The following is a 22,470-nucleotide window of genomic DNA, read 5'->3' as shown; positions in this document are numbered from 1 at the left end:
CTCTGTGACAGAGAAGGCATCAAACACAGTTGGATCTGCGTCACTGCGTAGAAGAAGAGCATGTTTTAGGGTTAGAGACACTTCTTCAATGGAAGTACTAGTCAGCATATGGGCATATGGAAAATGCTTCACAACACAGTCAGAAAACTCTGCACATCAACATTATTGCATGCAGTACGCTACAGGAGAGTTAGGGTTTGACTTCTAATCCATCACAGGAGAGGTTATGGCTGTTTCCGAGTGAGTCCATTTCTTGAGGAAGAAGATGGTGGCGGAAGCTGAGACAAATAGTTTCAGGAGGACCCACGAGAACACAAAGACGCATGTATGTCTCGTCGAGGAAGATGGACAGGTTGGCTCAGAGCTCCATCCTTTGCGTGTTATGACCACACTCGTTTTACAGTGTGCCGTGGACCACCTCATCATCAACCTCGAGCTCAGGAAGACAGATTGATACAGTATTGTGCAGTTTGAATCTAGCTAGCTTCATTGGCATCTGGATTTTATCTTTTATTGTAGAATTATCCCTGCAAAAAATTAAAGTTGTAGTAATTTCTTCCTGGATTAAATTCTTTGCATAAATATATTTACCTAACAATGTTAGAAAGATATCCTCCATGTTAGCAAATTCAGCTACTAAATACATATAAAATTTCAAGATTTTATTTTTCTAGTGGACAGCAGAGAACAGCAGTTTACACACACTACTCACTTGCAGACTTGAGAAGGCACCTTTTACGGAACCACCAAAACTTCTCTCAGGACTGTAGATATGAGGAAGAAGAGGAGAAGGTCCCAAACAACAGTTCTTGGGCCGCCAGCATCTATGTCTAATGACTACAATATAGTTGTTTTATGGCAATTGAGACTCTCTATCATACATATCTTACAACTGATCTGTGTCTAAGCCATCTCCCAGCAAATCATCAAGCTTTAGGAAACAGCTGGATGTGATAACCATCTGGGAATCCTAATCCTGGAGTTCGGACTATATTTCCTCCTCTGATTGCCCTCCACCTGACAAAAGCAGAATTACAAATAAATCAAAGCTTTACAGACAAAATGAACAGTATCATATGGTGCCATTGCGAGATGAACAGCTCTCTGCAGCCTTCATCCAGGATCATATAATTCTCAAACATGGCCACTTGCCACGAAATCCTTCTATAACTCTTGGAACTAATGGTGCATTTTGGACAGCCACATTTCCACTTAAAGTACAGCTCTTTTGTTGGATTATCCTCAAGAATGGATTACACACTACACATTATCTTACAAACAATGAATTCGACTGCTCCTGTTTGTATAATCTGCGGTTAACTGTATCCAGCAGCCTCCTCCAACAATGAATTCATTCTAGCCAACATCCACAAATGAAACATATTGACCAGGGTGCATGATCTGCTGCTAATGCTAATGGATTACTTGGCATTGCGGGAATAGGCTTTGTCAGTGTGTACATGAAGCTCATGCAGTTGGCTTGTTAACTATGGCAAACATATTTCTACCAAGTAAAAGAAAAGAAAAATGGTGGAGGGTAGGGCGATGTTGTACCTGTATTTGGTCACCAAGCAATGGAGGAAGATGGCCATTTGCAGCTTGGTGAATTCAGTGCCCACACAGAATCTCATTCCCCCGCCAAAAGCCATGAAATGCTTGGACCCACCATTCAGTTCTGGCCTCTCCTGCGTGCCAACAAAGAGGTTTTCTTCCTTGACTTAGTGCCAGACTTGATCCCACGATGAAATGGCTGACTTAAGAAAGGTTCCATGAATTCCATGTGCTTGGGTGTAACAGAGTAGATCCAGCTAAAACCCTACCAACATTGATTATTTGATAGGAAGATCTAGGACATGGCCTCTGTAGCTCTTGTCACAAGTAATGCAGAATGAGGTGTGTGTGTGTGTTTCTTCCAATAAGAAAACCTTTGTTGCTGATCACTAAGTCACAATGACATGTTTGTTTACTCAAAGAGCAAGCTAAGCAAATCTGAGGACTGTATAATCTATGCAAACTTTTAGCACTGTTAGCATGGATATGAATATTGAAATGAGATGACGGAATCACTAATGTAATTGAAGTGGGAGATCTGCTGGATATCTCTCAGAACTACTAGCAATGTTAACATGAAAGTGGCAGTTGGCATACATGCTACTAAACTCAACACTGGACTGGTTCACCAACCTTCCATCTCCATGGGTCGAAGGTGAGTGGATCCTTGTATATCTCAGGGTTCAGGTGCACTGCTGGAGGACACACCATGACTCGCCATCCTGAAGGAATTGTGTATCCTGTGGCAAAACCACAGTGTGGGTTTTGAGACCTTGAGATCAACAAGTGTGGATCAGAAGATATTTATGTTACGGTAGATATCGACCGACCATTAATCTGGATGTCCTTCAGTGCTTTTCTGAAGATCCCTGGCACTATATTTGCCAACCTCGCTGTTTCAGTGATAACCTTCAACAGGATAAAGAACCCATTGATTTATTAGTTCACGTCATACATTTTCTCCTCTATTTCTGAGGTCAAAGGCTCACCTGAAATGTGAATGTCATTGATCTGTACTCCATCCATGTCACTCCTGACAATGGGTCCTCCCGGTTCTTTATTATTGTGTCATGCTCTTCCTGTAAATGTGATTCTATGATACAAAAGATGGCCGGTCTAATTTGTCGATCTCTGTGAGTACAGTATGTGCATGAAACTTACCGTCAATTTCTCCAGTACATTTGGGTGGTCCGTGAGAAACTTTATGGCCAGCGTGAGGGCCAGAGATGTGGTCTCGAAGCTCGCGAAGAGCAGCACGAACATCAAATCCAGAGCAATGGTCTCCGTTATCAATGATCTTTCTTTGTTCAGCTCTTCAATGAGAGAGTCGAAGAAATCTCCATGTTGTTTCCTTGGAGAATTCCGCCTTTCTTTAAGCATATTTTTCAGCACTTTCATCACGTTCTTCCTTCCCTGAACATGTCAAGAGAATCCATACTCATTTCCAGACACTGGAATCAAACAAAGAAAGGAAAGTGGTCGATTACCTGCATACACTGGTAATAAGCTGTTCCCGGGAGATCCACCGGATATGAGATCAGTCCTCGTATGAAGGCCACAAAATTTTTCCTCAAACTCTCAGATGAAGACGAAGATTCATAGCTAATCAATTTCTTGGCAGTGAGATCAAATATCATCTGTGAACAGTATGGTGAGGTAATCAGAAACTGGCAGAAATGTATCTACAAGAAAAAAGGTTACATTTGACGTGGCTTCTTTCAGCTCGATGCTCGACAGACGCGACCACGAGGAGAGATTGGCGCATGCTGCCGTCTCCACATCACGAAGCAGCAGGTCTTTGAGGGACTCGGGGCCGAAGAGCTTGAGAACCAAGCTCTTGAGGTACTTGTACATGAATCCATGCAAGGACCCCACGTTGCTGCGGCCAAAGATCTCGGTGAAGGTCTCAGGGTACCAGCTCTCGAACAGCCTCCCCTCTTGTTGGAAGACGAAGCGGTTGAGCTCCGGGTCGGTGGACACAACCACAGGCAGGCCGATCAAGCTGGTTCTGAACACTGGCCCGTACCTGAAGTGCATCCATCAAATGTGTAAAGAGATAACAAGTAGTGCAAGAGTGATGATGCATTGATTTCATTCTACGTACCTCTTTATCCTGTCCTTGATGAAGGGAGAGACATCGAAAGTGGTGTTCGGCGAGAAGAACTGCATGGTCTCGCCAAGCAGAGGCAAACCCATGGAGCCAGGCGGCAGCTTTCCGATGCTGCATCTCGGGTTCCTCCATCTGTAAACCCAGAGAACCACCAGTACGACCACCGCCACTGCACTGCACATGGCAACCAGGAATGCCATATGTATATATAGCTGAAGTGGAAGAGTCGAGGATGAGCTGCCGCAGAACTTCGAGAAAGGAAAAAGATAGTAAAAGGAATGAGGAATATTTTCGATCTGCACTGCCTTGAATCATCCAAGAGCACTCATTTATATTACTTCAAACTTCTCCATCCTCATCCACAAACCTCCCCATCCTCATCTACGTATCAAAATACCAACCAATAATTCATTCGATTGAGGGGTACCAAACTAAATCCTTAACTTTAGTTACATCTAATCCTAACTACTGGGGTCCTCGCTATTGGGGTGGGGGGGGGGGCTGCGCGGGTTCAAATGCTGCAGAGTTTGAAGGAGTTGATTATATAGACAACCTTAAAGCAACTCAAGGGAGATGCTAACCACAATTCAATGCAATAAAAGTACTACACAAGACAACTTGGATTATGTTTACTCCTCCTGTGTGGCTGAAGAGCTGTACAGTAGTTGGAGGTGAGACTAATTAAGGTGTTGCACCGGTGTCGTTGTACCAAGTTTTCTTTCAGATCAAGTGTGCATTTAGCACTCTGTTTCCTGCAACCACCAGTTTAGGACTTGCAATCCCAATTTTCTATTCTGATCTAAGAATAAATTTTGCTCCAGAAGAAGCATCCTTTGTGCCAGAAAACTAATTCCTTGCATCAGACACACAGGGGACAGCTGATGTTTATATATTGAGCATGGATCATGCAAAACTGTAGCATGAGAGACGCAATGAGAAGCAGAGAAGAAGCTTTCAGAACATGCGAGGAAGGTATGCTGCTGACACATTCAATTAGTCGATCTTCTCAAATAGGAGCCAACTCCTTGATGTAAGTAGCTGAGTTGACCAAAACTAAAATGCATAACTGGATTCAGCTCCTTCATCTTCCTTCTCATGATGAAGGCATGGCAAGTTTGCCATCTCAGCTGATACCTTTTCTCTCTCGTTTTTCCAACCAGCTAACGCAATCTCAACTCCTAGATTCTTAAAGATTTAGCACGCAAGAATCTGAGAAGATATCGACTTAAAACACTTGGAATTCTTCAAAGATGAGATATCAAAATAGAATACTTGGATCAGTTGCCCGTCACCAACCTCTTGGATTTTCCATGATTCAAAAGCAATATACTCCAGCGTTCACTAGATCACTAAATGATAACACCATAAGAACAAAAAACAAAAAAAGATCAATATATAGGTAGAAATTAATCTGTCTTGAGGCCACAAAGTCCATGACCTCAATGTGCACTTTGCATGATATGGTTTAGCTTCTGCATTGGATATGCTACTACTAGAAGATTAGATTTGTGGGAAGAAAAGCAATACCACTTGGTGGCAAAAAGGTTCGATTGGCATTTCCAGTGGTTTCTAATACCCTTCGAAGAGGTCATCCATGACATGGGATTGCTTAACCAAGCAGCGAGGCTTCTGTTCAAAGCATAATGTAAGCAGAATAAGCCATTGTAGATTTGGTTTTGCTGTTACCCAAGAAAGCAAAGAGATTAAATATTAAAATGGTCAGAAGATAGATCAAGCTATTGTCGTAAAGTTCATACCGCGCTCTACCTTCAAGAACTGAAAACCTACCTTTATTTTAAGAACACTTTGTCAAACTCAACGACCAACGCTGTCTCCTATGCCAAATATCGATGTGGTTCATTCACAGCCATGTGGTTGTAGATTGACCAAACTTTACTTCTTCATGGAAAGATAGAAGTAGTGACTGGTTGCATGTCCTTCTTATCTTCTACAAACATGATCCTATAACAGAGTATTATAAAGCGCTTTTGCAAATTGATACACGACTAAAATATCTTAAGAACATTCAACAATGTATTCTGCTGTATTTGCTAATTTGATGAATTGTAAATTGACTATATTTAATATAGTAGGATGAATTGTGATCCAAAAAGTAATTCGTAGACTCTTTAATGTTGAAAGAACTACCTTTTTAGTAATTTTCGTAATTCGGTATTAACTACTGTCTATTGGTGGTAGACTCCTCGATGTTGAAAGAGTTAGTTTCTTAGTGCTTTTCTTTTCTTTTTTTTTCTCTCTCTTGGGGACCTTTTCAAAAAAAAAAGGTGTTGATAGAGAGAAAATGGTAGTTTAAATTTATTTTAAAATTTTACTATTTATATTCTTATTTTACTATTTATGTTTTTTTTTAATTTTTTACTATTTTAAATTATTTTTATATAAATGAACATAAATGTTATCTTTTTTTTTCTTCTCGTTCTTCTCCTCATCGTCTCGTCTCCTTTTATTCTTCCTCCTCCCCCTCTTTTTTTTTTTTTTTTCTTCTTTCTTCTTAAAAGGTGACATCAAAGATCCACAAGTAAGGTCGAACGAATTCTAACAACATTAGCAAAAATAAGTGATTGTAAGAGAAATAAATATAAAAAATAAAATTGATAATACTAAATTTAAAATAGTATAATAATATATTTTTTTAATAATTTTTAAATAAAATATCAATAATAATAAAAAGGAATCATGAATAGTAAACTTCAAAAATCATAACATATTTCGAGTGTCCCATTTCTTACTTCTCAGATAAAATATCGCCTTTGGGAAAGATAACAAAGACACGAACTACAAGACTATTTAGAGAAATTGGTATAATCTAAGAAGAATACAATGCTTAATATGTTACAAATAGAAGAAGGTGAAGGTGCACACAACGAGCCCTAATTACGAGAAGCCGGTGAAATCCAAGAAAATACGATTCGATAATTATACTACTCATAATTATTACTCACTTTAAATTTTATTCGATAAATTTTGTAAGACTAAAAAATCCTAGTTGTTATGGGCCTATAGCACGTGCAATGCACGTATTGGTCTCGGCAGGCCGGACTAGAGCCTGGCCCAGAACCTGCGCGCACGGGTCGAGCCCGGTCCGAGCGTTGTAGCCCAGAGATCTTTGGGGAGAGGCCGGACATCCTCCTGGAATGGTAATTGAAATGGGTTTTCTCCCATTAGCAACTATTTTTGGGAATTACATATCGATTCTATCCTCTTTGTTCGGCCGACGCAACTCAACCGGGTCAGATCGAACCGGTGATTCAGATAGGCAAAGCGGCATTCGTCATGCATGATGCGTAGGCAACGCGAAACAAGCAACTCAAGCACCACGCCACCACCGTACCCGAACCACGCGGCGGGACGGGACGAAGCACACCCATCAAACAGCGTCCCATAGAGACGATCGCACCGTCGGAGATCGCGATGAATGTTAGCCGGGACCCGCTTTTAAGTCAATGCTTTTGTGACACGTCATCTATAGAGACGATCGCTGCCCGTGGCTATTCATGCGATCCGCACCAAACCGAGAGATGGCACAGATCGCGCGGCCCCTCCCGGATAACAACACGCTTTCTGATGCGTCATCGCTTACCGGTCCTGCTATTGGAGGCAGAGTAGTCTCGGACATTGTCCCTGGTGGGCTCCATTTTTACGTTCCAGTCCCAAGTCAGGTAGACAAGCAGGTAATCTTAAAATGGGGAAAAAGCATCGCTGTATTATTTTGAAAGGCTTCGCGCACACAACAAATAAATAGCACAGCGAACGGAACGGAAGAAGTCGTCGGGAAGGCGGTCGCGGCGTCCCCTATTGACGAATCCATTTCTCTCTTCCTCTCCTTCGACGGTGACGCTCTTTCTCTCCCCTATTATCCCAGACTTTTAGTATCGATAGATCAACCTTCTATGAGATTCGGATATATGAACTTATTCTTATCCATAACTTCTGATTCCTCGACTTATGATTTCTGTTGCAAATTTGTTCGCCTGAATTCACATCGTAATCGGATGGCGATGCTGTGTAATTTTGAGATCACTGGCCGTATTCTTTCATCATCTTGGGGTTTAACTATCCACTTTTCGTGAATCTTGTACTTATTGTCACTGACCTTTTGTTCTACTTCCTTTGGTCATTTCATGTGCCTTGTTTGGTTTTGATCGGTAGTTGTGATCAGTTTGGCAGCGTTGGTTGCAACAATGAACTAAGAACTGGAATCACAAAGATAGGAGTTTGGCCTAACTTGTCGGATTTATGTGGGGCTGATTTCCAGTATCCGTTGTGAAGCCGATGTTGAGAAGGAGAAGGTTGAGGCCGACGGTAGAAATAGGTTTTGCGAGTTACACGAGCAATAATCTCTCACGAGGTGAACTACCATCGGTCATTTGCACCTGTAGGAATTGATCAAATTGTGTTGGAAATCCCAAACAACGAGTCAGATCAACTGGGGCGGGTTGAGTTTTGAGGTCAATATAATAATAGGATCGTTATTAGCATTAAGATAATTAAAGTTGTTCAGTATTAATAATGAAGCTTTTGGGTTTTAATGAAACTATTGAGGGTTGTCTTTAATCTATTAGTGGTTTTGGGCTTATAAATAATTTCTTTGTATGTGGTGGTCCTGTGGGTTGCAGCCGAATGGTAAAAGAGAGATTCTGTGATGTAGTGCAGAGTGTGATAGTCACACCCCAATTTAATCCATATCGGAAGTGGGTTAAACAAATTAGATTGACATATACGAGGGTGATGGGCGTGCTACTATTAACTTGGACTTAAATATTTTGAACTAGTGATTAGGGTTCAATAAAATTAAAAGGTCAATTACCTGACGGGTGATGACCAAAGTATAATAGTGTTCATTTATTTGATGGACAGTGAAACGTAATGAAATAAAAAGAAGAAAAAAAGGGTGTAGAGATAGGATCGTGAGTTTACTCTAAGGTGGAAGTTCTATGGAGGAGGCTTAACTAAACCATATTAAATATTTGATGCAGTGCATTCCCAATAATTTTGTGCTGTGAAAATGATATGGGTTATGTCCGTTCTGCGATCCAAATATAATTATGTAGCCTTTTTTTTTTTATTAGGTAACTTACAGATGTGGTACTCTGACATGATATAGTAGAATGATAGTATATGAATCACCTGATAGTGAAAAATAAAAATGTCCATTTTGTGTGATTTGTCATGTTTTTTTTATTTTCAGGTACAAGTCTTATAAAAAAAGTTGCACAAGATGTGATTGTCCTTCTATGTGTTTGTCAAGAAAGTTTCACAATTTACAGTCACGAGTTGATTAATTATTAGCTCATGTAGTTTTTATTTAAGGACTTCGATTGTTGGGGAATACATTCTCTAGTTGGTGCTACTGTTATTGATGAACGATTGCCTATTTTTCAAATAGTTTTATGTTTTTTACTAGTAATTAAGTTCAAAGCCTGATAAGTTCATTTTCCCTGTAACATGTCAAAATTCAGTCCAATCGCACTTAAGATCTGATGAACCAATAATGATTTGCCTATTTAATAGCATAACAGTGTCTCCAAACTGTTCATTTAAGTCGGTTACTATGTATGAATATTTTTAGAATTTCCACACTGTTAAATTAGCTTTTTATTCCTTTTAATTCTTTTAATTCACCTTGTATGCAAATCAATTATTGTAAACCCACTGTGCTAGAGAGGGCATCAAACACAGTTGGATCTCTGTCACTGCGTAGAAGAAGCTCATTTACTAGGGTTAAGGACACTTGTTCAATGCAAGTACTGGTCAGCATATTGGGCATATGGAAAATGCTTCCTGACACAGTAAAAAACTCTGCACACAAGAAAGGCAGGTTTTGACTTCTAATCCATCACAGGAGAGGTTATGGCTGTTTCCGGGTGAGTAATAATTTCCTCCTGGATTAAATTCTTTGCATAAATATATTTACCTAACAATGTTAGAAAGATATCCTCCATTTTAGCAAATTCAGCTACGAAACACACAAAGTTTCAAGATTTTATTTCTCAAGTGGACCGCACAGAACAGCAGTTTGCACACACTACACACTTGCAGAGAACAGAAGGTACCTTTGATGGAACCACCAAATCTTCTCTCAGGACTGTAGCAATGAGGAAGAAGAGGAGAAGGTCCCAAACAACAGTTCTTGAGCCACCAGCAGCCATGTCTATAGACCACAATATAATTGTTCTATGGAAATTTAGACTCTCTATTATACATATCTTACAACTGATCTGTGTCTAAGCCATCTCCCTGCAGATCATCAAGCTTTGGGAAAGAGCTGGATGTGATAACCATTTGGGAATCCTAATCCTGGCGTTCGGACTATATTTCCTCCTCTGATTGCCCTCCAGCTGACAAAAGCAGAATTACAAATAAATGAAAGGTTTACAGACAAAACGAGCAGTATCATATGGTGCCATTGCGAGATAAACATCTCTCTGCAGCCTTCATCCAGGATCATATAATTCTCAAACATGGTCACTTGCCATGAAATCCTTCTATAACTCGTGGAACAAATGGTGCATTTTGGAGAGCATGATTTGCTGCTAATGCTAATGGATTAATTGTGGGAATGGGCTTTGTCAGTGTGTACATGAAGCTCATGCAGTTGCCTTGTTAACCATGGCCAACGTATTTCCACTATGTAAAAGAAAAGAAAAATGGTGGAAGGTAGGGCCAAACTGTACCTGTATTTGGTCACCAAGCAATGGAGGAAGATGGCCATCTGCAGCTTGGCGAATTCAGCGCCCACACAGAATCTCATGCCCCCTCCAAAAGCCATGAAATGCTTGGACCCACCATTCAGTTCTGGCCTCTCCTGCGTGCCAACAAAAAGGTTTTCTTCCTTGGCTTAGAGCCAGACTTGATCCCATGATGAGTTGGCTGACTTAAGAGATGTTCCATGAATTCCATGTGCTTGGGTGCAACAGAGTAGATCTAGCTAAAACCCTACCAACATTGATTATTTGATAGGAAGATCTTGGACATGGCCTCTGTAGCTCTTGTTACATGTAATGCAGAATGAGGTGTGTATATATCTATATATATATATAAACTTTCTTCCAAGAAGAAAACCTTTGTTGCTGATCACTAAGTCACGTTGACATGTTTGTTTACTAAAAGAGCAAGCTAAGCAAATCTGAGGGCCGAATAATCTATGCAATCTTTTAGCACTGTTAGCATGGATATGAATATTGAAATTAGATGACGGATCTGCTGGATGTCTCTCAGAACCACTAGCAATCTTAACATGAAAGTGGCAGTTGGCATACATGCTATTAAACTGAACTGGACTGGTTCACCAACCTTCCATCTACTTGGGTCGAAGGTGAGTGGATCCTCGTATATCTCAGGGTTCAGATGCACTGCTGGAGGACACACCATGATTCGCCATCCTGCAGGAATTGTGTATCCTGTAGCAAAACCAGAGTCTGGGTTTTGAGACCTCGAGATCAACAAGTGTGGATCAGAAGAGATTTATGTCACAGTAGATATCGATCGACCATTAAACTGGATGTCCTTCAGTGCTTTTCTGAAGATCCCTGGCGCTATATTTGCCAACCTCGCTGTTTCATTGATAACCTTCAACAGGATAAAGAACCCATTGATTTATTAGTTCATGTCATACATTTTCTCCTCAATTTCTGAGGTCAAAAGCTCACCTGAAATGTGAATGTCATTGATCTGTACTCCATCCATGTCACTCCTGTCATTGGGTCCTCTCGGTTCTTTAGTATTGTGTCATGCTCTTCCTGCAAATGTGATTCTATGATCAAAAAGATAGCCGGTCTAATTTGTCGATCTCTGTGGGTACAGTACGTGCATGAAACGTACTGTCAATTTCTCCAGTACATTTGGGTGGTCCGTGAGAAACTTTATGGCCAGCGTGAGGGCCAGAGATGTGGTCTCGAAGCTCGCGAAGAGCAGCGCAAACATCAAATCCAGAGCAATGGTCTCCGTTATCAATGATCTTTCTTTGTTCAGCTCTTCAATGACACAGTCGAAGAAATCTCCATGTTGTTTCCATGGAGAATTCCGCCTTTCTTTAAGCATATTTTTCAGCACTTTCAATACGTTCTTCCTTCCCTGAACATGTCAAGAGAATCCATACTCATTTCCAGACACTGGAATCAAACAAAGAAAGGAAAGTGGTCGATTACCTGCATACACCGGTGATAAGCTGTGCCTGGGAGATCCACCGGATACGAGATCAGTCCTCGTAGGAAGGCCACAAAATTTTTCCTCAAACTCTCAGATGAAGACGAAGATTCGTAGCTAATCAACTTCTTGGCAGTGAGATCAAATATCATCTGTGAACAGTTGGGTGAGGTAATCAGAAACTGGCAGAAATGTATCTACAAGAAAAAAGGTTACATTTGACGTGGCTTCCTTCAGCTCGATGCTCGACAGACGCGACCACGAGGAGAGATTGGCGCATGCTGCCGTCTCCACATCACGAAGCAGCAGCTCTTTGAGGGACTCGGGACCGAAGAGCTTGAGAACCAAGCTCTTGAGGTACTTGTACATGAATCCATGCAAGGAGCTCACGTTGCTGCGGCCAAAGATCTCGGTGAAGGTCTCAGGGTACCAGCTCTCGAACAGCCTCCCCTCTTGTTGGAAGACGAAGTGGTTGAGCTCCGGGTCGGTGGACACAACCACAGGCAGGCCGACCAAGCTGGTTCTGAACACTGGCCCGTACCTGAAGTGCATCCATCAAATGTGTAAAGAGACAAGAAGTAGTGCAAGAGTGATGACGCTTTGATTTGATTCTACGTGCCTCTTTATCCTGTTCTTGATGAAGGGAGAGACATCGAAAGTGGTGTTCGGTGAGAAGAATTGCATGGTCTCGCCAAGCAGAGGCAAACCCATGGAGCCAGGCGGAAGGTTTCCGGTGCTGCACCTTGGGTTCCTCCATCTGTAAACCCAGTGAACCGCCAGTACGACCACCGACACTGCACTGAACATGGCAACCAGGAATGCCATATGCATAGCTGAAGTGTAAGAGTGGAGGATGAGGATAAGGTGTTGGCTTCGGCAGAACTTCGAGGAAATGAAAAAGATAGTACAATGATTGAGGAATACTTTCTATCTGTGCTACCTTAAGTCATTCATGAATGCTTATTTATATTAATTCAAACTTTCTCATCCTTATTTATAAATCTCTTCATCCTAATCTAAATTCTTATCTTGAGATCGAATAAAAGTCTAAATTTTTTTGCGGTATCTAATCATAACTATTGGGTGGGGTATGTTGTTTGTTTAACTGAGAATGAATGAGTCTATCTTTTGTTATATCATATCATTAATTATTAGGAGGGGGTAGAGGGGATTGTTTTGTTAAGAAGTTAAAATATATTTTATAAGAATATAAATTAATATTTTACCTTTTAAATAAGATTAGATAGATTTACAAGGATAAGAAATTCTTAGTTTAAAAAAGTTAAAATATATTTTGAAAGATTTCAAATTGATATATTATCTTTTAAATAAGATTAGATAGAGTTGTAGAGATTATAGATTCTTGTATTTCACATGTATAAATAGGTGACATCTACATATTTAGATCAATTCAAGCCTTAAGTATTCAAGTCATGTACGAGTCATTTAAGATATATAAGATTTTTTTTTTTTGAGAAGTTCAATAAAATTTTTCATTTCCGCCTTAGTTTCTATTTCTTCTATTTGGTTTGATCTTAGGCTAGTAATAATTTGTTACTACTATTTGAGAAAAGATTACACTTGCATGTGATCCTCTCTTTCTTCACATAGTATCAGAGTTACAAGGGTGATAATCTATATTTCAAAATCTCCTTGGTGAAGAAGATAATCTTTTGTAATAATAAAAATTATAGTCGAATTGGTAGATTTAGTATTGAACTTGTCAATCAGCCTAACTATAAGATCTAAAAGACTTGTTTGGAGTCTTATCTCTTAAGGGAAGATTTATGGGATGTGGTTGGTGGTAATGCAATAACAACATTAGATAATACAAATGGAGATGCCATGAAGAGATGGAAGATTTTAAATGTAAAAGCTGAATTTTTATTGCTCAATAAAAAGAACATCATTCGACTTTAGTATTTGGAAAATGATTTAACAAATACTATCTAAAATGATCTCTCAATTTTTCATTATTTTTTGAAGATTAAACATTTATATTCAAATACATTACTTTTAGATCCAAATGAGACTATTTCTGATACACGAATAAGACGTTATATTGTTTGTGATCTTTGAAAATAATATATTCCTTATATTACATCTATTGAGGGATGGGTTCAACAACCATCCTGGGTAGAGTCGAAAATTCTTTTTGCTTCTTAGGAATCCTTAGCTCATTAAAGGGAGTTTCTATTTCCATGAGAGATGAAGATACATTTTTAACAAATAAAAAGAATGATAATAATAATAATGATAAAGAGTCTTTTTCAAAGGATGATGCTAACAGTAAGCAAGAGTTCTTTTTAAACAATAATGTAAATCTGAAGAAGATCAAGTGTTATAGGTGTGATAAGTTAGGCCATATCAAGAATATAATGATTAAATGTGAAAATATTACAAATAAAGAAGATTGTTCTAATGTTACTATTGAAGATTAGGGCAAATACTTTTTAGCTGAAATTATTGAGGCCATGACATCTATCAATTTTGAAAATAACTGGATTATTGATTCAAGATATGGTCTTCGTCTCACTGGAGATGGTACCAAATTCATCAATCTTTATCAATATAAATATAATAATATAATTATTATGATAGATAATATTATTCATCAAGTGAAAAAGAAAGGCACTATCATAATATCAGCTGAAGACAATGATCCTATTATATTGAAGAGTGTTTACCATATTCCAAGTATGAAGAAAAATCTCTTCTCTATTGCAAATACATTTCAGAATATTTAGTTCTCCATGCTATATTCATATACCAGAGAAGCAAGCTTGATATTAAGGCCAAGAAATGTATCTTTATTGGCTATGATGAAAGGAAGAAAAGTTAGAAATATATAGATACACAAACACAGGTATATAGTATCTCGAGATGTTGTGTTTGATAAAGTTTCTTGTTATTATCTTTCATAAGTATTTCTTTTGAAAATATCAATTACAATAATGAAAGTGATATATATTTAATCATCTCCTTCCTCATTTATATCTACTCATGTTATTTCTTCGTCACCAATAATAGAGCAAAGTGATAAGGGGAGTTATAATTTTCACAAAGAGAAAATTTTAATATTGAAAAGATAAAAATAATAATTATCAAACTAGCAGAGATGGGGACCACGTAAACATATGTCACTGTTTCATTTCTTAATCAACTAATGATCTTGAGCCTACTTGTTTTGATGAAGCTTAAGGTATAAGAGGATTCCATGAATAAAGAAATGATTGTTATTCATAAAAATGAAACTTGGGATATTATGTCAAGGCTTCTGTAAGGAATTTGGTACTATTTCTAATTTGCACAAGCCTAATTTTGAATTCGACCATCATATAGATGTTGTGCCTTCTGTATAAAGTCCAGCTACAGATTTCAATGGTCTTTCATTTAGTAAATTTAGATCAGACTATGAGCCAAGAGGTATTCTCGATGGTCCTAAAAGTTTTCGAATGAAGCAATTTGATTCAGATAGATTTCCAAATAGTATAAAAAAGGATGGTAATATTCATATGCACCCTGGAGAATATTTTGATCAAGATCATATTTCTATAGGTGATCCAAAACTCTACAAATCAAGTCAGGACTTATATATAAAATTATACTTTAAGAGGGAGTGTTAAGAAGTTAAAGTATATTTTGAAAGATCATAAAATTAATATTTTATCTTTTAAATAAGATTAGATAGATTTGTAAGGATAAAAAAATCTTAATTTAAAAAATCAAAATATATTTAGGAAGATTTCAAATTAATATTTTATCTTTCAAATAAGATTAGATAGAGTCATACAGAGATCAATTCAAGTAAAATAAAATCTAAGAGTTGTTTAAAATATATAAGTATTATTCTTTCTGAGAAGCTCAATAAAGTTTATCATCTTGAGTTTTTTTTTCTATTTGATTTAATCTTGGACTAATAGTATCTTCTTACTATTATTTGAGAACATGTTACACGTGATCCTTTCTTCAACTACTGTAGAACATGAAGTTGTCTTTCTTCAATTATTTTTGTCGCATCAAATGATAACTATTGAGAGGCAGCGAGGGGGTTGTTCAAATATTCCAAGCATGAAAAAGTCCTTTCTTCAACTATTGTAGAGTACCTCCACCACAGTAAAAGTACTTTCTTCAACTATTGTAGAGTACTCTATCTAATCATAATTATTGGGGGTAGGGAGTGGGTAGTTCAAATGCTACTGTAGTAGTCTTCTGTTGCATCTAATAATAATTATTGAGGTGGGGAGAGGGTTGTCCAAATACTGGAGTTGCTATTTACTGGGGTGTCGGAGGGTTTTCCAAACTGTTCATTTAAGTCGGTTCCTATATAGGGATATTTCTTCTGCTTCCCTAAGCTAGCAAATAATTTGGATCATGTGCATTCAACAACAACAAGGAAAATTGTGTCGCCTCATGGATTAAAGATGAAGTAGGCCATTTGAACTCTCTTTCTTTCTAATCAGTTTTGCCCTATTTTGATCCCTACATTTGATCTGACATCAACAACAATCTGATAAAGTTTGATGCTTTTATACTTCCCAGTGATGCCTCGGAACTTCTACAGATTTTGCTTTTCTGTTTGACTGTGGATAATGATTGCTTCAGTCCTACCATGTTTTTGTTCTGATGATACCAACAGGACTCAACATCAGACCTATAAGTTTTATGTTTTTGTTCCAATGTTAACAGGACAGGAAATCAATTCCCTGATAATCCCAACAAATCAGCTGCCTCATATCTCAAATCCGCTGCATAGTTTTTTTTTTATCATCACCGATAACTGTACAGAACTTAAATGAAAAGAATTTCAATCATTGTTATATAATTTATCGTAAAATCTTCTTAGGTATCCCACTGAATATTCATTCCTTGCACCATTAATATTAATTATATTGTCCCTTTTAACTATATATCATTTTTCTTCATTTTATCTTCTATCTATCAAATCTACACAATTGTTCATGAATATGTTGATAATACTTGATTGAAAATAAAATAAATTAGAAATTAAAATTTTTCACCCAAATATCATTACCGCAAGGCAATGACATTCTTGAAACAAAATCGGAGTGTTATATAGAAGCCAGAAATAATGAACAAGGTGTCAAAGACAAGTACAGTGCAAAAACACTTCCCTTGCCTATTTTCTAATGAGAAAACAAGATAAGCTAAGTCATCACACACAATCTAATGGGGACCTCTGATCATGGCAAAGTAAACAAACATCTACTGGGATAAGCTGCACAACAACACACTTTTTGGGATCAACAGGAACCGAGCGCTTCAGATACTGCCTGCCTTCATGGGGAGCGACTGCACCAACAAAATAGTAGTTTGACATTGTGCAAGAACAGTGATCCCGAAAAACTGGTGCAACACTAAAGGGACTCGGTACCAAGCACTACTCACCTGCGGTCTCTATCATCGGCAGGACTTTGAGCTTTTTCATAGCTAGGACTTCCCCTCTCCCTGGCCTTGGCATATGGACTGGGAGCACGACCGTAGTTGGGGCTCGCCCTCTCCACGCCTCTACCATAAGGACTTGAAGACCGTCCTCGATCATGGCTTCTTGACCTTTCCCGACCTCTCCGATCAGGGCTATAGCCGTTTCTTCTATCGTCATCATCACGGACTGCATACTCGACGGAGATCACCCGATCCATCAGCTTGCTGGTTGTCCAATGAATTAGAAAATAAAGAAAACCCACAAGTAAGTTCAGAGCAACTGAGTCAGATCATTCCAAATCAGGTTCATTATTATGAGTTTGTAGAATGAGTTTTGTTTGTTTCTGTTAAATAAGAAGCTACACGTAAAATTCACTGCAACAAGTACATGTAAAATTACTAACTGCGTAGTCAATAGGTAAACTTATGAATCAGAAAATGGTGGACGATGCTGCACATGACAAGCAGAAATTGTGAACTTTAACTTCATGGACTGATAAGCAGAAATTTATGAACTTGCTGCTCTGTCATGAATGATAAGCAAAAGTCATCAATAAAACAAGTACAGAAAATTGAACTGGTTATGAGGTACAGACCATAAACAAGTAATCCCACACCCTACCCAAAAAGTTGACTGAAATCCAGAAAATACTTCAACGATCTTAACTCCTAGGCATCTTACTCGGTGAAGGGGTCTCAGACCATTGATGGTAAGTAGTAACTGATCCATGATTAGTTCAGTGATGATGGTTATATGAATCTTAATCATAGCAGCTTCAAGCGGAATGCAAACAGATCTCTACAGTTTAACTTCCATGTTATATGAAGCTAGGATGTGCTAGATCATCCAGGTCACCAGTATATGCAAAAAGATGAACATGCGCTCAATCACAAATACTTTTAAAGAGAAATTGAAAAAGGATTTCGAAGATAAATTACATCAACAAAAAGATAGATTAGAATTAAAATATATATAATATTTACACTGTTGAATCGAAAAACCCGAATGTAACGTCACTTTACCTCATGTGGGTAGCCTCTAGTGCTTTTGTTGCATCGTCCTGAGCATCAAACTGGATGAAGGCAAAATTTCTTCGAATCCTAACATTCAAAATTTTTCCATATGGCTCAAAATGCCTTTCCAAATCCCGTGTCCTGGTGTTGATTGAGTCAAAGTTTATGACAAACAAGGTCTTTGAAGGTTTTGTGTTAGCCGAAGGCCTTCTTGAACTGCCAGACCTTCTGCTATTCCTTTCTTGCTGCAGAGAGAAGTTCCATGAGTGAGATACTATTATCCCCTAAGGTCAGCATGCTTAATCATCTACCAAAAACATAGGCTTTGCTAGCACCCTGCCTTTGTCCACTCAACACGGAGCCGCCGCCCATGTCTGCCAAACTCTAGCCGATCAAGTCCACGTATTGCATCTTCAGCATCACGCTCATCATCCATGTATATAAAAGCAAACCCTACAAAATAGTGGAAGCATGGTAAAATATATTTTATCATGAAATTATCTGACTTGATATTACCTTTCCATGCTAATCCTTCTTAAGTGAACCCAGTCTGAAGGGCCTCCGGCAGACCCATTCAGAGATTCGGTATCTAGCCATCTATCTCTTAGAGAGCGAGCTAGAAAATGACCATAGAAAAAAGAAACAGACCTGGTAACTAAATGACGTCAGAGAACATTAGTCCAAAAGACAGGTATTGTGGTAGGCCATGGTACAGAGAGTCCTCCTCCATACATATTCTCCAGCCAGGCTGTTCAGGATGGAAACATGGTTGGGATGGAAGGCTGGGCAAAGTTCACGAGAAATTAAAGGCAATAGTCTTGTGGAGAATGTTTCCGTGTGAATGAAATGCGATTGAATTGCGGAATGGATCAGCTCTCTGGAAAGAGGCAATATGAACTCGAGCTGGAAGGATTGTTGAATGCATGCGCCCAACAAGCAAGAAGAGCATGTATTCTCCAATATATTCCTGCGGCAAAGAAATTGTTGAGTATGGAGGATCATCCTTCAAAAACATACTGCTTTCTTAAACTTATCCTGATTCCAAATCCCTAGGAAACCTCAAAACAGGTCTCCTGCCACTATGCACCATGTGGAATGGTTCACAATAGTTCTGTCCCACGTCAATATGTGTGGGGACTTTTCAAAATGCATAAACCGGGACCATAATTCAAAAATTATCAACTTCATGTGTGGTCTTCCTTCTTGATATCATACACACCGAAAGTTCACATCACAGCATATTCAGAGGACATAATAACTTCTTGTTTTTTTTTCTTTTTTTGCCTCCCAATGCCACTAAGAAATATATAATGATGTAACTGAATTTTTTTTATTGAAAATGCCCTCATGTGCAAGGCCAATCCACACAAGCATTCAGATTCGTAGATATGGCAAAAGAAAATTTATGCTGTCAGAAGCATATGTGCATATTACTTACTTAGAACCTGCAACGAAAGCTGGATCATGAGGAAAAGGAAAGTTCAGTTCGTTGCAGATCCACTTGGCCCAGGAAACCAAACTGAATAATAAAATGCTAACTATACGCTGACCAGCAGACAGCCCCAGAACCACGAACGGAAACAGCACCATTTCCAACATGCATATTTGTGGTTACACTAATTTATCATCCAAAGATTATAGTTCAAAAACTGCATCAATGCAACTGTAACAACAATTGTCTGAGAAAAAGGCTTCAGAGAATGTGTCAAAAAAACCCTCGAATTCTGGTGTCATACAACAGTATTATAGGAAGTTACCTGATTTCATATCCACCCTGTCAACCTTCCCATATCTGCTGAAAAGCCGCTCAAGCTCAGAATGGCGAGTGTCATTATCCAAATTTCCACAGAAAATCGACCTTGACATTCTGGTTAATTAGCAACAAGAACCTAAATCTGGAGAAAAAAAGATAACCATATCAATAAAAAAAGCCAACCATGATAATAGTAAAGTTTTGCCAAAACAGTAGACCACTAAAATCCTCACGTATGACACAGGATTGATCTAGTCATTAGTTGAAGGATTAAGACAATAATGTTATTCAATCTTGGTCCATGATAGAAGTACAACTACCATAAAAATAATTACCTAATTTAAAGTGCATAAAGAAGTGATAATCATGTATCCTCTCTGCTAACAGATTATCATGAGTTACAACACCATATTGAAATTTGATGTCATATAAAAATCGCCAAAAAAAATTTAAGAATGAGATCAAGTAAACCAAGAAAATCACAGCTCAGCCCCTTTCCCTGCTAATTCTCATTAACAATAGTTATCTCTCGTTAATAATAATTTATTAATTGTGTTAATTACTTAAGATATAGAGGATAGATCATTTATCTATTCAGGCACATCCTTCTCAACATTATTTAACACACCAACTCATTCATCTTCCCAATATTATCTTTTTCTAATGCCTGCCTCTCTAGTCTCCTTTGTTTGCACCTGACTAATGCAAATTCACCCATCCAAGACTCAGGCAGTTCATTGCTTAGCTATGCAAATCTACCATTTGTTGTCTTTCTAACCTTCTTACTTCAAGCATGCATGTAACTGCAAGACCCTGGCCCATCTTTTTCCCTCTTTTTCTCTCTTCTGCTATACTATTACCAAACAAAAGCAAAAGCTAAGAGAGAAACAGAACCCCACAAACAAAGCATTTCATATTCTGCTCCAACAAGGTTCATATTAAGCAGTGGCAGGAAGATACTTATCACAATAAGATGCAGCCCTATGCTAGATGGTGTATGTCGGTTCGTCTCAAACTAAGCAGTGGGAGCAAAGCACTTCTTGCAATAATATCCAGCCCTATGCTAGATATTGTATGCAGGTTGATCTCGATCTAAATACCAAGGTTCATCAGGTACAAGAAATGAGAACCCAGAGATGACCATTTCAAGGGTGATAACCTCCCTTTCGGCAGAAAATCTCAGAGACATAATGCTAAATAAATATTGGAACAAGAAATTTTGGGGATATGACGACTAACACTCTTATGCAGCAGAGCGTTCCATGTTAGGATCCGAAATTCATCCGACGAAAAACATAGCAGCCAAAAGAGATCAGAAGACTCAAAGAAGGATGCAAAAATATTGCCGAGGAAAAGAACATTAGTAAACAGATCAAGTCATTAACCTGAGGCCAGAGAAATCACAGATGATCTATCGATAGGAGTAAAAAAAAGATAAGAACTTGTTTGATCTATACGTATGAGAAACGAAGAAAATAACGAGAAATTAGCATGATCGAAACATTCAATGGATTCTGAGGAAATTGTTACCTGCGATCGAAGCAGTTCTTTATCGGCGAAGTGACGGCCGAAACCCTAGGCCGACTCGAAATGGACTCTCGAGGGCAAAGGGGGGAGGTTAGGTCGGGAAAAGGACGACCTCTCGGCAGATCCACCGAAAGATACGGATTACATTTCACGCGACATTTCCAATCGTCACCCCATAACTAGATGGGGCCCACGTTTTCAAGCGACACCTCTTTTTCCCTGCGTTTGCTGCGTCGCTTGAACTCGGATCCTCAACGGGACTACACGCGTACACCGCATAAAGCGTCCGTTGTCGAAGGACGGAACTGTCAGATTCGTGCACCCACCGATCCAATGGTGTCGATCTCGTCTTTGGCCCCGCAAGTCCCGCGGCACGGCTGAGCGTGCGACGCGCGTCTTTTATAGTCGACTCACCGAGGGTGCGGCAGCCAAGGCGAACGGAGAGGCCAAAAGGGACCCACCTAGTCAACAGCTGGATCTAGTATGGATATCGCTACAAGCTTTTAGATGAATTAGATATATAACTCATATTTAACTTGTAAGTATTATATTTTGCTGTGGTTAGGTTTCAAATATTTTAAGCATAATGAAAAGAAGTAAATTGGTATCACTGTTTTGGAAGACTCTAAATTTTTTACATAAAAAACTGAATGTGAGAAAAATCATCGAATCATAATCCAATTTACACCTCATTATCATAAAAAATGATAATAGGTTTATAATATATCTTCTCTAAATAACTAAAAGATCATAATAACATATCATTATCATATAGATTTTATAAAAAAAATATTTATATTATATCAGAAAAATATTTTAGAGAGGACAGACCGACACCGTTAGAATTATAGATACATAAATTTACTAAAATGATATTATAAATCATGTATTGTGTAGTATTGTG

General features: G+C 38.5%; 3 protein-coding genes across 6 annotated transcripts; all 3 read right to left on the bottom strand.

Moving 5' to 3' along the window:
* On the bottom strand, positions 1 to 4,152 carry LOC135673484 (cytochrome P450 87A3-like). 2 transcript variants are annotated; one of them, XM_065182492.1, is made up of 10 exons: positions 3,656 to 4,152; positions 3,253 to 3,577; positions 3,039 to 3,188; positions 2,713 to 2,964; positions 2,541 to 2,630; positions 2,382 to 2,460; positions 2,185 to 2,291; positions 1,555 to 1,685; positions 713 to 1,017; positions 389 to 527 (listed from the first exon to the last, which is right to left on the bottom strand). In XM_065182492.1, exons 1-9 carry the CDS (start codon positions 3,859 to 3,861, stop codon positions 927 to 929), a joined length of 1,431 nt encoding a protein of 476 aa, XP_065038564.1. In that variant the 5' UTR covers positions 3,862 to 4,152; the 3' UTR covers positions 389 to 527; positions 713 to 926. The 2 variants fall into 2 exon arrangements, with proteins under 2 accessions (XP_065038563.1, XP_065038564.1); XM_065182491.1 differs by lacking the exon at positions 713 to 1,017 and having other exon boundaries at positions 1 to 527.
* Positions 4,153 to 9,643: 5,491 nt separating this feature from the next.
* Positions 9,644 to 12,755, bottom strand: LOC135673483 (cytochrome P450 87A3-like). Of its 2 annotated transcripts, XM_065182490.1 has the most exons (9): positions 12,447 to 12,755; positions 12,044 to 12,368; positions 11,830 to 11,979; positions 11,504 to 11,755; positions 11,332 to 11,421; positions 11,173 to 11,251; positions 10,976 to 11,082; positions 10,357 to 10,487; positions 9,644 to 10,020 (listed from the first exon to the last, which is right to left on the bottom strand). In XM_065182490.1, the coding sequence occupies exons 1-9, from the start codon at positions 12,656 to 12,658 to the stop codon at positions 9,930 to 9,932; spliced, it is 1,437 nt and encodes a 478-aa protein (XP_065038562.1). In that variant the 5' UTR covers positions 12,659 to 12,755; the 3' UTR covers positions 9,644 to 9,929. The 2 variants fall into 2 exon arrangements, with proteins under 2 accessions (XP_065038562.1, XP_065038561.1); XM_065182489.1 differs by having other exon boundaries at positions 9,644 to 10,487.
* Positions 12,756 to 16,811: 4,056 nt separating this feature from the next.
* Positions 16,812 to 21,709, bottom strand: LOC135673482 (serine/arginine-rich splicing factor RS41-like). Of its 2 annotated transcripts, none has more exons than XM_065182487.1 (6): positions 21,570 to 21,709; positions 20,044 to 20,181; positions 18,627 to 18,739; positions 18,296 to 18,531; positions 17,237 to 17,497; positions 16,812 to 17,140 (listed from the first exon to the last, which is right to left on the bottom strand). In XM_065182487.1, exons 2-6 carry the CDS (start codon positions 20,150 to 20,152, stop codon positions 17,128 to 17,130), a joined length of 732 nt encoding a protein of 243 aa, XP_065038559.1. In that variant the 5' UTR covers positions 20,153 to 20,181; positions 21,570 to 21,709; the 3' UTR covers positions 16,812 to 17,127. The 2 variants fall into 2 exon arrangements, with proteins under 2 accessions (XP_065038559.1, XP_065038560.1); XM_065182488.1 differs by lacking the exon at positions 21,570 to 21,709 and adding an exon at positions 18,935 to 19,253 and having other exon boundaries at positions 20,044 to 20,182.
* Positions 21,710 to 22,470: the final 761 nt, after the last annotated feature.

This window comes from Musa acuminata, chromosome BXJ1-5 (genome assembly GCF_036884655.1).
Source record: "Musa acuminata AAA Group cultivar baxijiao chromosome BXJ1-5, Cavendish_Baxijiao_AAA, whole genome shotgun sequence".
Classification (NCBI taxonomy): Eukaryota; Viridiplantae; Streptophyta; class Magnoliopsida; order Zingiberales; family Musaceae; genus Musa; species Musa acuminata.
This window is presented reverse-complemented; position numbering and strand designations above follow the sequence as displayed.

Excerpts from the sequence above, each read along its gene's own strand:
- LOC135673483 (XM_065182489.1), bottom strand. The coding sequence starts at position 12,658 with ATGCATATGGCATTCCTGGTTGCCATGTTCAGTGCAGTGTCGGTGGTC. Across the intron at positions 11,756-11,829 it reads CTTATCACCGGTGTATGCAG|GGAAGGAAGAACGTATTGAA; the intron begins GTAATCGACCAC and ends TGACATGTTCAG. Across the intron at positions 10,488-10,975 it reads TCGACCCAAGTAGATGGAAG|GAGAGGCCAGAACTGAATGG; the intron begins GTTGGTGAACCA and ends GTTGGCACGCAG.
- LOC135673484 (XM_065182491.1), bottom strand. The coding sequence starts at position 3,861 with ATGGCATTCCTGGTTGCCATGTGCAGTGCAGTGGCGGTGGTCGTACTG. Across the intron at positions 3,189-3,252 it reads TGAAAGAAGCCACGTCAAAT|ATGATATTTGATCTCACTGC; the intron begins GTAACCTTTTTT and ends TACTGTTCACAG. Across the intron at positions 2,292-2,381 it reads GAAGGACATCCAGATTAATG|GATACACAATTCCTTCAGGA; the intron begins GTCGGTCGATAT and ends GTTTTGCCACAG.
- LOC135673482 (XM_065182487.1), bottom strand. The coding sequence starts at position 20,152 with ATGTCAAGGTCGATTTTCTGTGGAAATTTGGATAATGACACTCGCCAT. Across the intron at positions 18,740-20,043 it reads CAGGGTGGATATGAAATCAG|GGTTTGCTTTTATATACATG; the intron begins GTAACTTCCTAT and ends ACTATTTTGTAG. Across the intron at positions 17,498-18,295 it reads CTAGAGGCTACCCACATGAG|CAAGCTGATGGATCGGGTGA; the intron begins GTAAAGTGACGT and ends TTGGACAACCAG.